This window comes from Polypterus senegalus, chromosome 3 (genome assembly GCF_016835505.1).
Source record: "Polypterus senegalus isolate Bchr_013 chromosome 3, ASM1683550v1, whole genome shotgun sequence".
NCBI lineage: Eukaryota > Metazoa > Chordata > Cladistia > Polypteriformes > Polypteridae > Polypterus > Polypterus senegalus.
Window position 1 is genome coordinate 141,828,647 of NC_053156.1, and position 15,885 is coordinate 141,844,531.

General features: G+C 37.9%; 1 protein-coding gene across 1 annotated transcript in view; it reads left to right on the forward strand.

Moving 5' to 3' along the window:
• Positions 1–15,885, forward strand: part of rngtt (RNA guanylyltransferase and 5'-phosphatase) — a 926,738-nt gene that overhangs the window by 248,168 nt on the left and 662,685 nt on the right. Inside the window, exon 10 of the mRNA XM_039748003.1 lies at positions 3,570–3,641. Within this exon, the coding sequence (XP_039603937.1) occupies positions 3,570–3,641 (72 nt within the window). The remainder of the gene's footprint in view (positions 1–3,569; positions 3,642–15,885) is intronic.

The following is a 15,885-nucleotide window of genomic DNA, read 5'->3' on the forward strand; positions in this document are numbered from 1 at the left end:
AAACAACAATTTTTTTTCTTGTACAGCCCAAAATCACACAAGGAGTACCTCAATGAGCTTTAACAAGCACTGTTTTGACAGGCCCCCCAGCTTTGACTCTATATAGAGACAAGAAAAGACTTCCAAGAAACCTAGTAGGGTAAAAAAAAAAGGAAGAAATCTTGAGAAGGATAATTCAGAGAGAAACCCCTTCTAGGTAGGTTGGATGTGCAATGGATGTCAAATAATGGGGTAAATGCAACACATAAAGCCCGCCAGTGGATGCAGTAGGGTATTTATGAAACAAGGTTGCAATTCGCCATACTTGTCCAAGGATATGACTCACTAAATTAATTGTATATTGTACATTATGTTGCCGATGTAAAGTTGAAAAAAAAAATAAAAAATAATAGACGGCACAAAAGATGCTATGTGAGACTTTTAAAATGTATTGTGTCATTACGATCGGGAATATGCGACGCTTGATTATAAAAGCACCACGAATGCATCAGTATGTCGGCATTTTGCTTCACCACACCGTAGGATCTGCATAGAGGCTTTCTGTCACATGTAGATAGTTCCCAAATGCACGACATGTCAAACCTTAAAGCACTGGGTGCCACTCCTGTCTGCTAAGAACAGGCAGCTGAGGCTACAATTTGCACGTGCTTACCAAAACTGGACAATAGAAGATTGAAAAAAACGTTGCCTGCTCTGATGAGTCTCGATTTCTACTGCGACATTTGGATGGTAGGGTCAGAATTTGGTGTCAACAACATGAAAGCATGGATCCATCCTGACTTGTTTCAATAGTTCATGCTGGTGGTGGTGGTGTAATGGTGTGGGGGATATTTTCTTAGCACACTTTGGGCCCCTTAGTACCAATTGAGCATTGTTTAAATGTCACAGCCTACCTGAGTATTGTTGCTGACCATGTCTATCCCTTTATTATCGCAGTGTACCTATCTTTTGATGGCTACTTCCAGCAGAATAATGTCATGTCGCAAAGCTCAGATCATCTCAAACTGGTTTCTTGAACATGACAATGAATTCACTGTACTCAAATGGCCTCCACAGTCACCAGGTCTCAATCTAATAGAGTTCCTTTGGGATGTGATGAAATGGGAGATTAGCATCTCGGATACATGCTGACATGGTCAGTACTTAGTAACACCCCCTTTGGCAAGTATCACAGCTTGTAAACACTTTTTGTAGCCAGCTAAGAGTCTTTTAGCTCTTACTTGGGGGTATGTTCTCCATTTTTGTCCTTGCAAAAAACTTCTAATTCTGTATGATTCTTGGGCTATCTTGCATACACTGCTCTTTTGAGATATAATCAAAGATTTTCAGTGATGATTAGGTTGAGGATACTGTGAGGGCCATGGCAAAATTTCTTAATAACTTTACAAACCGAGGAAACAGCTGTTTAGAATAGCCTGTGGCTGCTGATTGTGGGAACGAGGTTTGAGGAGTCAGAGAATTTATACAGCTTTGCAATTTGCATCACTTGGGGTTTCCTAACGATGACTGTGAACAAGCTATAGACTTAACAAGCTGATTAAGGTCGGGACCTTGGTTAAAGGTATCCAAAACCTCAAATATCTTGCGGTGCCCAAACTTTTGCATGGTACTTCTTTCCTTTTTACTTTCTCGAAAAGTATTGGAATCCTTCAAAAATTCTATTTCAAGATTTTGATGAATCTTGACGTTTTAGACCTCCCTGAGTTTGAAAATACCACTTTTTTGGGAATTATGTCTCTGTGTGTGTGTGTGTGTGTGTGTGTGTATGTAAACACGATGACTTCAGTACGTTTTCATATGCAGTTTTTAATATCTGGAAAAGATTTGGGATTAAATTGCTTAGAGATCTTTATATAGACAACATCTTTGCATCCTATGAACAATTACATTCCATATTTAACTTTCAAGCTACACATTTCTTTCACTTTCTTCAAATTAGAAACTTTTGTGAAACAGAATCTGACCGATTTTCCTCATCTTGCACCCTTGTCCATGCTGGAAAAAATATTGCTCAATTTCAAGGACTTAGACACCATCTCTGCAATATATAAAATTATTTTACAGTCTCTCCCTTTCAAAGATCCAAGAGGACAATGAGAAAAAGATCTCTTTATCAATATATCAGAAAAGTAGTGGAAAGTAGCAATGCATAGACTTCACTCGAGCTCCATATGCGCAAAGCATAGAATTATTCAACTCAGAATAATTATATATTATATATATATATAATTATACATTATATATCGAGCACATCTGTCTCGCCTAAAACTTTCCAAAATGTTTCCAGGGCAAGATCCAACCTGCGAATGCTGCAATTTAGTCCCAGCCTCACTGGGTCACATGTTTTGGGCCTGTACCAAATTAATATCATTTTGGACCAAAACTTTTAATTGCCTTTCAAGACAGCCTTGGTGTCACAATCCCTCTAACCTATAAACAGCTGTGTTTGGTGTTCTTCCAGAAGGGTTTAAAGTGGAGAAGGACAAACAAACTGTGATTGCATTCACTACACTTTTGGCACGCAGATTTATTTTGCTAAACTGGAAGAATCCTAACTCTCCTCTTTTAAGTCAGTGGGAAACCAATGTTTTATACTATTTGAAATTGGAAAAAATCAAATATTCATTTAAGAGGATCTGTACAGAATTTTTTCAAAACCTGGCAGGATCTAATCAATAATATTTTAGAATAAGCTCTTAAAGCACAGAGGAAGCAATTATCTCCGCATTTCTTTTTCTTCTCCATTCGTCTCTATTGACCTATTAAACTCATCAATTTAGGTATGTTTAAAAACCTTAAGTTTTACCCCGTTGGCCATGCTTTTTCTCAGGGGTGGGGGTCGACTAGTTTTCAATCCTATTTTATTGTAAAAATTGATTGATTTGTATGGAACGATTACAATAAAATTAATAAAATTTAAATAAATAAATAAATTAAGCCATTTAAATGCAGAAATTGCCATTAGGTTTGAGAAATTTATTGAAGAGAAATTAAACTGCCAGAGTGTTTCCACAATGTTACTTCTGAACGTCAGTGACCTAATATTGAAAGCAGGTGCACATGCATTAAATATGAAAACCTACAATGTTAAACAATATATTCTTAATGTGTGTTGTATACATCCTTAATATTGACCTGTAGGGAGATGACAATGTATTAGGAAAATGGATGGATTTATACAAACTTAACTCTTTTTTTTGGCGTTAAATTATAATTTTAACCAAAATATGATGTTTAATGTGTTTAATTGCTATATTGAAATTCTGAATGGAATATTGTATATGTTATAATTCAGTGTTGTCAAAGTGAAAAAAGTTCATGTAAAGTAAGTATTTTAGTCCTTCTAAGCCCTTTCTAAAAAGTATGTATGTGCATTTGTCTATTTAACTGTGTGCTTGAGTGGGCCAAGTGACATAGTGGCACCATGTCTGGAGCTATTTCCTGTCCTGTAACAAATGATGCTGCAAAGGGGGTGGTCCATTCCTGACACTTAATTAGATTAAACAGATATGGAAATGTTACAATTTATTCTTACATATGTAATCATTAACAATTGCCTTCTCTTCTAGGAAATGATTGTTGACAAAGTGAATGGACAGCCAGTGCCTCGGTATCTAATCTATGACATAGTGAAATTTAATGTGAGTACATACAAATTTATTTACAATTGTAGTGAATTTTTCTGCATTGTTTGATGTAGTTTACATTTTTTGTAAAATGTTGATATAAGGTTGCCTTCTGCCATTTAGAATGAGCATTTTTGGCTGAGAATGAACTACATAACATATTATGTTATTTAAGTAATGTTTATTGTGTTTTTTAATATATTAATAATCTAATTTTCTGTGAATATTGACCCCTCTCTTTAATCCTGAGAGACACAAGCACTTCAGAATATTTTTATTTCTTTATATGTTCTCTCACATTAACACAGAATTGCAGATTATTTTCTAAGATGTTTTTGAAAAACAATACTATGAAATTTAGTCTTACTAGGAGAATGAAAGATTTTATTAACAATTCATGTTTATAGTATATCCAAAGAAGTAAATGCAACTTTTCCAAATAATTATGATATTGTCCTTGGTGATGCTATTGTGAATTGCTTTGTATTGTTCGTTTTGATTCCGTGTTTGGACTTGCATCCTGATAGTTCAACGTATAATGTGAGTGAATATCATTTCTTTCTCTCTAACATTTAAACCGAGTTTTTCCAGAATGTTTGTCCCTGTGATTTGTTAATTGTCATAGCAAAGGATATTGTAATGGGAAACTGTAAATGTTTTAATACGAATGGCATATCAAGATTTCCTTTGGTGTCTAATTTTATCTGCGGAAGATGTACTACATTACCTTTCTTGTCGTCTGTTAAAATTTTATTGATGTGTAACCAATCGACAATTTTCACGTTAATTCGTTTGACTTTATCTTTTCTCGGTGCTAGGATTGCCCATGTACTCAATTCTTCTGTTGATAACCCTTCAGGATGAAATTCTTCCATATGATTTGGACATAAGTCTTCTTTTATTGGAACTTAAAGTGATAAAAACGTAAACATTTATAAGAGCCGAGAGTGCAGAAACTGTGTCTAACAAAAGCATTCACACAAATGAGAGGTGAGAGGACTGTGGGCATGGTTGAAAAATGGTTGAGATTAGGGCGGGACTTGAAAAATCTCTTAGCAATAGTGTCGTCTTGCAGGATTTGAAAAAAATCTCTTGGCAATAGTTTTGTCTCAAGATTTTCTTTTATTATAGAGAGATGTGTTTTGTTACTAGACCACTTTACAAAATTATAACATTCTTTGCAGTGGATGCTTCTTTCCATGATGTCATTATTTCTTTTTGTTTGATTTTTTTTTTTAAATATTACTGTGTAACAATGTTATCAAAATATTCTTATTTATAAACAATACAGTATTAACAGGACGTAATAGTGGCAGTAACCATGTACTTTACCAAGTTTGGTATTTAAAATTGTAGTAAATAACCATCATGAACAGCCTTATTGATCATGCAACTTTTCTGCAAAGATTACACATGCTTTTGAAGTGCATGATTTTTATTTTTATTTTGTTGCTCTTTGAACTACCTGGGTGCATACAGCTTCCCAACCGGGGCCTCATGTATAACGCAGTGCGTAAAATTCGCACTATAACATGACGTAAGCACAAAAGCCGAAATGTGCTTACGTACAGAAAAATCCAGATGCAGGAATCTGTGCGTACCCCAACTTCCATGTTCTTCCACTACATAAATCCCGGTTTGCATGATAAGTAACGCACGTGCACACGCCTGCTGTCCTGCCCCAATTCCTCCCAGAATTACGCTCTTTGAATATGCAAATCAATATAAATAGCCCTTAAGCTCAGCGTTCTGTAAAAAGCACGGGGGAAAATATAAGAATTTCAGCGAATATCAAGTGGAGGCAAAAGAAAAATGTAATATTTGTTGATTTAAAAAGTGGTATAATCAGCAAAAGGAAGTCGATCGAGTGACAAAGCGTGTTGGAGAAACTTGAAAGCTCAAGTTCACAAAGTTGCACAGTGCCCGAAATAAAAAAGAAGTCACATATCAAAGTCGCCGTGAAAAGGCGAGTTGTAGCCTGCCGTCTGAGTGTCATATGAAAGCTTATTAGGGTACAGAGAAAAAAAAAGGCACACAGTGGGGAAAAAGCACGAAATGTCAACTTCAATCTCGAAATTTCCACTTTAATCACGTAGTTTATTTTGTCATTAAAGTAGAACATCATAAACTTCATCTTAAAATTGTTTAATTTACTAGTTTCTCAAATCCCATCGTAACTAAAGTAGCATGTTAAATGCTTTATTTTGTATTTGATCTTCTATGTGCTCCATGTGAATCACTACGTGCTTCCGTTCTTTCTCTTTCTCCGACAGGACACAGAATCCATTACATTCGTGATATTACAGCTCTCTGAATAATTAAAAAGCTGAGATGTATACGTGATATTGTTTTCATGATGATTAGAATGAAAGCATGTTATTAAACATGGTAACACGGTGGCGCAGTGATTGTTCATGTCTCACACAAGATGCTGCTGCACCATGTGCGACCTTCGATGAAATAATTTATTGTGGCCGTACTGTCTCTTTCAAACATACTAACCTCCAATTCCTGTCCTTACTTTTCTTTCTCCAAATACCCAATCGCCACACAATTATCTCTGTAATAGACGTTAAGCCATCTGTAAGCTTACAATGATGATTCTTCAAAACTTTTAAGTAACATTGAAATATCTTCATGGTACAGTTTAATTATTCTGTCCGTCTATCCTTCTAGTGTCGTGCCAGCCTTAGCAAATATACAGCGCAAGGCAGGAACAATACGTGAACTTGCTAGCGCTGCAGCACCGTGTCCTCACATGTTTAATTACTAACAACACAGATTATTTAATTGAAGTTAAAGTTTTATCTGTATAATATAATAACATATTTTGCTGCATTTCATCTTAAAAATGATATCTTCATCATATGTAAATACGCGCTTTATAAAGTGGCATAGGTTGTGTAATATTATAACTAGTGCAAGTTTACAGTGGGGTAATTGTACTTATAAGTACAAACAGTTCTACAAAGAGCAATTGATTGAGTGCATTTATAGTTCTTGGGATGAAACTGTTTCTGAACTGCGAGGTCCGTACAGGATAGGCTTTGAAACGTTTTGCCGTGGCTGAGGCAGCGTGTGCTTGATGCTGTATACCTATAATTCTCTTTCCGATCAGCTGCTGCTGTGATTCCCCACTCAGATACAGTGATAAAAAATACTCAGAGTGGTGCAGTGAGAGTAATATGGAAAAAGATGATCCGCTGTGGCAACCCTTAACGGTAGCAGCTGATAGAAGAAAAAGAAGGTGCAGTGAGAGTAACAATGCTAAAGCAGTTATGGTATTTGGAATACTATGGCTATTCCCTGGACCATTATATTGTTACAGGTTAATTACAATCAGATGCATTACACTAATAAACAATATGCAGTTAGTTTCAGTGTGTTTATAAAGCCGCGTCAGGAATGTGGATCTAAGTCTGCAAAGCCGAGCGGAGAACTTGCGTACCTACAGGGTATGAGGTACCGTGGAAATGTGCGTGGCTTTACGCCAAGTTTAGGTTTTATACATCGCGATTTGAATGTGGAAACGTTCTTATGCAACATTTCTGTGCATATGCACCGTTTATACATGAGGCCCCTGGACACAACAGACACAGAGCCCAGTCTTGCCACAAAGCACCTGTTTATTTTAAGTGGGGAAGCTCTTTTCCTTTGCTCCCCACTACACAGCACAGTACAGTACAAAACACCAATACACTGTCCTGTTTTTCTTTCTTTTCCTTTCCTTCTCTCACCTCCACTCTTCCTCCAACAAACTTCGTCCACCTCCTCCTGACTCTGGCTTCCTGAGTTGTGACAGCTGGTCCCTTTTATAGAGCCACCTGGAAGTCCTCCAGGTGTTCCACGATCTCCTTCTGGCTGGACTTCCTGGTTTGGTGGCAGCCCTGCAGAGGAGGGCACAGCCATTCTTCATGTGCCCCCTGGCAGTGTGCGATAGCCCCAGCAGGGTTGAGATTCCATGATGCAAACCTGTGGCATAGTAGCATGCCGGGGAGGTGCCCTTTGTCATCCTGGGGGAGGTATTGTCTCATGCAAGCTCCTCTCCCCAGTCTTTCCATTATGTAGGTGTCCCGGCTGAGTAAGAATCCCAGCTATCCATTTCAGCTCCTATACACTAAAAATAATCACATCACATCACACATTACATATGAGGAGACAAACTTGTTCAAATACATCAAAAATAAAGTAGAAACCAACTAACATAGATGAAAACCAGCAATATCTCTCTATCAGCTAATTGTAGATCTACTGCCAGATTGTACAAAATAAGTCAGACACAGTCAGCGTCCTGGAGATGGCAAGCCAACAACTTGGCAGAAGAGCAGTAGCACCAAGTGCCGCATGAAGATCCCAAGAGAAACAGAGTAGGGGAGGGTTAATAATAGCTTGTAAATATCATATTACATATATTTTACTACTGATGACTAACAACAAAGATACAGTATGCACAGCTAATCAGCAGCTCTATTCAGGGTATGCTAAACTGAAGTTGTGAGTCTTCAGCCTGGATTTAGAAACTGGGGCTGAAGGGGCACATCTTATGGTAGCACAGCGTTGGGTCCCTGTAACTAAAGGTTTAACCTCATCATAATCAGGCTTGCATCTTGATCTTAATGTGGGCTCTGGTTTGTAAGTAATGCTTAGTTTATATAAGTAAGCAGGGCCTTGGCTATTTAAGACTTTTTATATGTTAAAAGGGGGATTTTGAAATCTGCCCTAAACTTTACTGAGAGTCAGTGTAAAGACCTGAGAACTGGTGTTATGTGTTTGTTTTTTCTTGTCCTTGTAATAATTCTTCCAGCAACATTTTGAATTAACTGAAAGGCGTATAACAAATTATTTGAGCAACCTGTGAATAGCTCATTGCAGTAGTCAGTCCTACTAGAAATAATGCATGAAATAATTTTCAGTATCCTGCATATTTAGAAACACCTTAATTTTCCAACATTGTTATGGTTAAAAAAACATGTTTTGGATGGTTTTGTATTGTGCATCTTAAATGCCATGCCAGTGTCAACGATAACGCCTGGAATGCAGGCTGATTCAGTAAAACTAATGGTAATTCCATTTAGTAACATCAGTTTGCCTAACCAGCATATGTTTGGTATGTGGGAGAAAAGCTATGTAGACACAGAGAGAACATGCAAACTCCACACAGAGAACACCTGGGAAATGAACCCTGCTCTACTTACTGCAAGGCAGTAGTGCTACCATTGAGCCACCATGCCACCCAGAATCACCATTTTTGTTATGATGCCTCACAGCATTGTTATCAAATCATGTTTTTTTTTTTTTTTTTTTTTTTAGATATTTTCTCGAATGTTTTAGGTGCCATCCAATTTGTAAAGATTTTACAGATTTTTTGCCAATCTCCACCCAGTCATTTGAAGTTGGAGATTACTCAGGTCATTTACATGAAATTTTTACACATAACAGAATTAAGTTTGTCCAACAAGTATTTTTGTTAGTGTACTGAACCAAGGTAGAATGCTACATTATTTGATATAGTGAAAAATATGGTTGATACCAAGCAGAATATTCCTGTAACTTTCTGAGAGACATTCTTATAAAACACTCTAAAGCTGGGTTATAAAATTAAAGCCCTGTGCATTATATCTACTTAATTTTGGAAAACTATTATTGTTGACTATTCCTACATTTTATATATTAACTATTGTATTTAGATTCCAACACTTCATGCTTTTCAGAAGATTTTTATATTTGGCCCTTTTAAAATTGTAGTCTCCAATTTAACAAAACATTTAAAGCGGGATTAGTGAGAATTGTATGTTGCATCATGAGTAGTGATGAGCGAACTCCATGGGGTTCGCTTCGTGTTGAATTTTGCAGAAATCACAGAAGTGTTCGTGAATAACACCAAACACTGCAAAATGCATTTAAGTCAATGGGGAAGGGCTATCTCAACTAGATTTGATTGGATGATAATGGTGCAATCATCTTTAAAGTGTCCCTGAGGACTTGGGAAATGTCTGCCAACTATACTGCATTGAATATTGTGGCCAAAAAGGTGACCTGATGTTTGTGGTAGCAGTGCCTCCTTGAGATCACAGAAGAAATAATGTAGTCAGAGATGTGCAATCATATATTTTGTAAAAACAATATGAAAATACCAAAATCTTAGTCGAAAGTCAGAAAAAATATGTAGGTCTGTTTATTATAAAAAAAAATCCTGGAAAGGAAAACCAGGGCAACGATACGTGATCTTCTCAGAAGTTCTCCGAAGACACTTGTGAGACGCAAACAATGTCAAATAACACTCAGTCGTGTAAAGCACGTAGCACACACAGATCCTGTGCTATCATCACATGTAAAGTATATAAGGACAATGCGTTCTAGATGAAACGTCAATGAAAGAAGAAGAAAGCAGCACGGAGAAAATAGACCCAAAAGCGTTGGAGAGAATAACGGCAGATAAGAGATTATGAAAGCAGTGGAATTCGAAAGGCTCATACAAACGATGGTGCGATACACCTGCAGAGAGAGGTAAAGAATATGAAAGCAGTAAATTTCGAAAGTATTGTAGCATCCCAGCCATGTTGAAGCCTTTTTTGTTTTAAGTTTTTGTTAGGTCCGATTGAGAGAGGCGGAGTACAGCACAGAAGACTGATAGCAGCACAATGGCACCTCCTTAGCATGCGTTCAGCCAAACCCCCCGACAACACGAGCAGCATTATATGTCCTGAGAAAGAGATTTAACCATGAGCGGGGCCGGAAATAAAGGACAAGTATTGTGTTTACAATGTCACGCGAGACAAGGCAGTGAGACATCATTTAAAACAAGTCTGCGGACATCTAACCTAGCAGTTGTTGGATTGCTGTTGGCGGACATGCTTCATGTGCTCCCAGTTCTTAAAACAACGAAAAGAGATAAGGAAAACACCTAGCTCGCCAGCAGGAAAAAGCCTGCTGATGATCTGAATGCTTCTCCTTAGCGTGTGTTCAGCCAAACTAACCCTCTCCTCCACCGCCCCACCCACTTCACAACACAAGCGACACAGATGCGAAGTGGCAAAAGGACAGCTGCTGTACAAGCTTTGAAATGATCGGGCAGCGAGACAAGCAGAACAGGCAACTCACCAGCAGCAGAAAGACAGCAGATTGATCCGACGGCATCTCCTTAGCGTGAGTTCAGTCATACCCACTTCACAACGCGAGTAGCATTATACGTCCTACGAGAAACAGATGTAACCACGTCTGGGGACGGAAATAAAGTATTGTTTTTACAAAAGTTTTAAAATAAAGGTGAAAATAATGCATACAGTATGTAGCAATTCCCATGAAACTGACAATCTTTTTAAATTGTATATTCGGTAAACAAAACCCGGGGGTGGGCGAGCGAAGCGAGCAGGGGGCAGAGCCCCCTAGTCTTTTAAAAGCAGAAAATTCAAAGTGGCATGTCATGATTGAAGCCGCTGGTTTTTTGAAGTCATGCTAAAGGCTCTCCAAACTGTGCGGATGCTTTACGCTTTTTCTGCTATCAAAAAGATAGAAACATCTTGTAAATAGTAGTAAATCGTTTTTATTATTATTTCATAGAGTCTCCTGTGTTGTTTGGGGTGGTCAGGCTCCTTCGAGTTTTGTTTTCATTTTCCACATGGCTAATTATGTATGCATAGGACACGCGTCTCCTTCTCTTATACTGATGTGGATCTCAGAGATCAACCTGCACAAGCAGAGATAACTCATTAATTTATGCTGTACATTTCATGTTTCATAAAAATAAAATTTGAGAACCTGCATTATTATCTCTTTAAGCTCCTTAAATCAAGTTCACCTACTATCCACTGTATTAATGTGCCTTTGTGGCTTTACATTTTATAGCATTTGTTTATGGGAAATGTAAAAAACTGGTATGAATACTGATGCTATAGTAGTTCATGCATGAGTTTTCTGTCCTAAGCCTAAGTTTTTCCCTGGTTCATATCTGCAGTATGTAAGCCAGTAAACTAGTGATACTAACTGTGAACATGATCGTGTCTTCTTCATAGTGCCAATGCCAAAAACTATGCGGTCGAGCCTCCGTAAGATCAAAGAAGAAAGAGTGTAGTGAGAGATTTGCAAGCTTTGTAACCAGAAAGCAATCCTATGTTCCATGTAAACAAAGAGAAAATGCTGAATCAGAGTCTAAAGTCAGAAATAACGAGGTCTTTAAAACCAAAAAATTCAAAGAAACGATCGCCAAAGAGAATACTTTTTAATCCAGTCTCACTGGGTTTTTTAAGTGACTCAAAGGGCTAGGGAAGCATCTCCCAACTGCAGTATGCTGGACTGATTATTTTGGCCAAAAAGGTGAACTGAGCTGTGACGCAGCAGTGCCAACCACTGTACCACCTTGCAGTAAAAAGTTCTTGTAAGGAATGACAACAGGAGCAGGTAACATGAATTCATGGTGGTATGTACCACACAAGCCCAGTGTTAATAAGATTTGCAAGAAACAGAAGGAAAGTGTTAGAGAGTGATAAACCTTCAAACTGAAAAAACATTTTTTCGGATCAATTTGAAGCCTGGTTTCAGAAAGTGAGTGGAGGACTGCCACTAGTTACATTAAGTGTTCCCTCCACATGCCGAAATAAACGACGATGTCAAATTGACGGCACTATAGGCAAGATGGAGTAGGAGGATTTTATACATCAGATGCCGGAAAGTGGCTTGCTCCCTGTCTAAACAAAATTGTAGGACACGATAACGGCAATGTCCACTAAGCATGCTAAAAGCATTTTTTTTCCTTAGCAGCTTTTGTTAAGGGATTTTTCCAGTACCCCTTCATCTTGTCTGGTGTGGTGAGGAAGTGAGCTTTGCCCATCTGCTTGAGAAGCTTGTCCAATCGTGACATAGGGAAGGCATCAAAATGAGAGACTTGATTATGCTGATGGAAAGCATTGCACCAGCTTCTGCCTGGCTTTATTATTAATACAGTTGGGCTAGCCTGGGGACTAAAACTTTCCTCAGTCACACTTAGGTCCAGCATTCTTTTAATTTTCAGCTCCACCTCCGTTTTCTTTGCCTCTCTGAGTCAATAGGGGTGTTCTCTGGCCATCACATTTGACTTAGTAATAATGTCATGAGTGGTCAGTGTCGTTTGTCCGGGTTTCTCATCCAATAAATTTTTAACTGAGAGGATCAGATCATCACTAAAATGTAATTTGACCTGAGAGGCAGCAAGAGGCCAAGTGAAATTGGAACTCGAAGATGCAGCTTCAGTAAATTTACATATTAGATCCATTCTTTGGGTCTACGATTATGCAGTTTTACTAAATAATCTGTTAACACTTTTTGTTCGTTTATCTCATACGTTCCTTCCCAATGCACTAATAATTTAGAGTGAAACATAGGAAACAATGCCATGATGATTACATTCTCAGAGACTTGTGCTCCAGTTGTACATTCAAGCATGCAATACTTTCCATGCTTTATATGTTCTTTTAGGAGAGGTCTGATTTTTAGCAAAACGATCATGTAACTGCACAATGTATTCTAGAATATTTAAGGAAGAAAGGGTCTCTTCATCCTAACTCTCTTTTACAATGGCAGCGGGGCTGTATTCTGTACAGTAACTTGAAAGGAGAAAACCTTATAGAGGTTTTTGGGACATCCTGGCATGCAAAGAGGACTAGAAAGGAGGAGCTGATCCCAGTCTCCCCTGTCTTTGCTGACCACTTTTTGTAACATTTGTTTGAGGATTTGATTAAACCTTTCTACTACACCGTCAGTATGAGGATAGTGAATTGAGGGTTTTTAAATGTTTTAAGTGGCTTAGCAGCCTCCCTGAACGTATCCAAGGTCAAAGATGTTCCTTAGCTAATGAAGACTTCTTTAGAAATCCCAGCCTGAACAAAGACCCCCTACAAGCTCTTGTGCAAAATTTAGAATTAGCCTGTTTCAATAGGATTGCCTCAGAATATCTAGTGGTATAATCTACAAGGATCAGAAATGTATGTACAGGTGGAATCCCATTATAATGAAACTCACAGGATATTTCATTCTAACAGAAATTTAATTATTAGAAATATGGGGAAAATACGTATAGTATTGTGACGGGGATGCCGACGATTTGCCATGTCTAATGATAGCGACATAAGGACAGCTCCGTAACTGCTCTTCTGCATCTGGTAAACAGTAGACCAAGGGCAAAGCTATTAGTTGTCCTCAGCAGATTTTATTAGAAATACTGGTATGAAAACAGATGTTAGATGTAATTTAAAAAAAAAAAATAGAAATACAGATATGCATACAGAATAAAAATGAGACGTTAGGTGTGTTTTTTATATAAATATAGTGACAGACACAGAATGAAAATGAAACATTAGATCTGTTTTTAATAGAGATACAGATGTTAATTACAGCATTAAAACGAGACTTTAGATGTGATAAAAAAAATAGAAATACAGGTATGAAAATACAGAATGAAAACAAGCTTGTTAGATGAAGATAAAGGCATTATTTGAAAATACTTTTGCCACCTAATTTTACTTCATTCTGGAATCAACGTTTTCCAGTATTGTTCAATTTTCTTTCAATGTAAACTGACACTGTTTCTAACTGTTTTTGTTCATCTCTAAACAAAATTTGAGAAATGCTATGAAAATCGGAACAGTACGGGTATCTGCACATGACAGAACTACCCATGGGAACTCTTGGTGGATCACTGACTCAAAATTCAGCTATTTGCATGATGTTGCGGTAGCACGCTCGCTGAGCCTGTCTGAGATTGGAAATTTTGCAAGAGACTGTCTCTGTCTTTGAGATAACCTGTTGCTGGGTTCCCGAGACTCATCGTGGAAAGTGTAAGAGCAGCATTAAGTATTTTTTGGATTGCATTATGTTCTGTAGCCATTTTTGGTCGAAAAAAAACTTTTTTATGCTGGGATTTACATTTCGTTTATTGCGAGATTCATTTAACATTAGGAACATTTGTGTGGGCCACAAAAAGCATTTGTTACTCTGAAAATTGTGTTAATTCGGTATTCCCTGTATTGAGTATTAACCTGTATTCTTAAACCAATGGGCATGAGTGGTCCCATGATGTCAATGCCAATCTGCTCAAAAGGGGTGTCAGTTAACAGTAGGTGGATTAGAGGAGCATGGTTCTTCCAAGGAATCTTTCAAAATAGACACTTCAAGCAGGAATCAAAAAATTGATGTCCCTCTTCATTTTACACCAGCCAATAGCATTGTATTTTGATTAATTGAAGTGTTTTTTCTGTTCCCAAATGGCCACCTAAGAGGTGGGAGTGTGCTGGCATACAGACCTCTTGCCAAAAGGATCGTGGATCTAACAGAAACTTCATCACTATACCTTCATGTTCTGCCGCAAGGCATAGCAGATAGTTTTTTTAGTATGAACCGTGGTCCCTGTGGCATTGTGTTTTGTCCATCTGTCAAGGTGAGGGCATTCCTTATGAACTTGATAATCATCATTCTACTGTTTTCTTTTAAATGAGGCTGGTAATTGCCTGAAGATAAAATGCAACTGTGATAGGAGATCAGGAGTGATAGGTGGCACCTCCTTCCATGACATCTTGTCAGAAGATTCTGTTGTAGACACCAGAAGATCATCAGCATCATACTGTTGGGTCATGCGTCTGACTTCACATGTTCTGGGTGGACACAGTGTTGGGGCATTCTGTGTTGTGAAAATCACTAGGTAGCAGGTGTGTTGTTCTGCCTTTTCTGTGGGACCACTCCCACCTCAGGATTACTAGAGATAGATAACTGTAAATTATAGCCACTGCCATTTTCTGAGTTTCCCCTAAGTACAAAATGACCCAGAAGGCAGATCTGTTCCAACGGGTTTCCTTGTGGGAGAATATATAGGTGTGCAATAATAGAAATGTTGCTGCCGATCAAAGCTGTGACTTTATACAGTGGTGTGAAAAACTATTTGCCCCCTTCCTGATTTCTTATTCTTTTGCATGTTTGTCACACAAAATGTTTCTGATCATCAAACACATTTAACCATTAGTCAAATATAACACAAGTAAACACAAAATGCAGTTTTTAAATGATGGTTTTTATTATTTAGGGAGAAAAAAAAATCCAAACCTACATGGCCCTGTGAAAAAGTAATTGCCTCCTGAGCCTAATAACTGGTTGGGCCACCTTTAGCAGCAATAACTGCAATGAAGCGTTTGCGATAACTTGCAATGAGTCTTTTACAGCGCTCTGGAGGAATTTTGGCCCACTCATCTTTGCAGAATTGTTGTAATTCCGCTTTATTTGAGGGTTTTCTAGCATG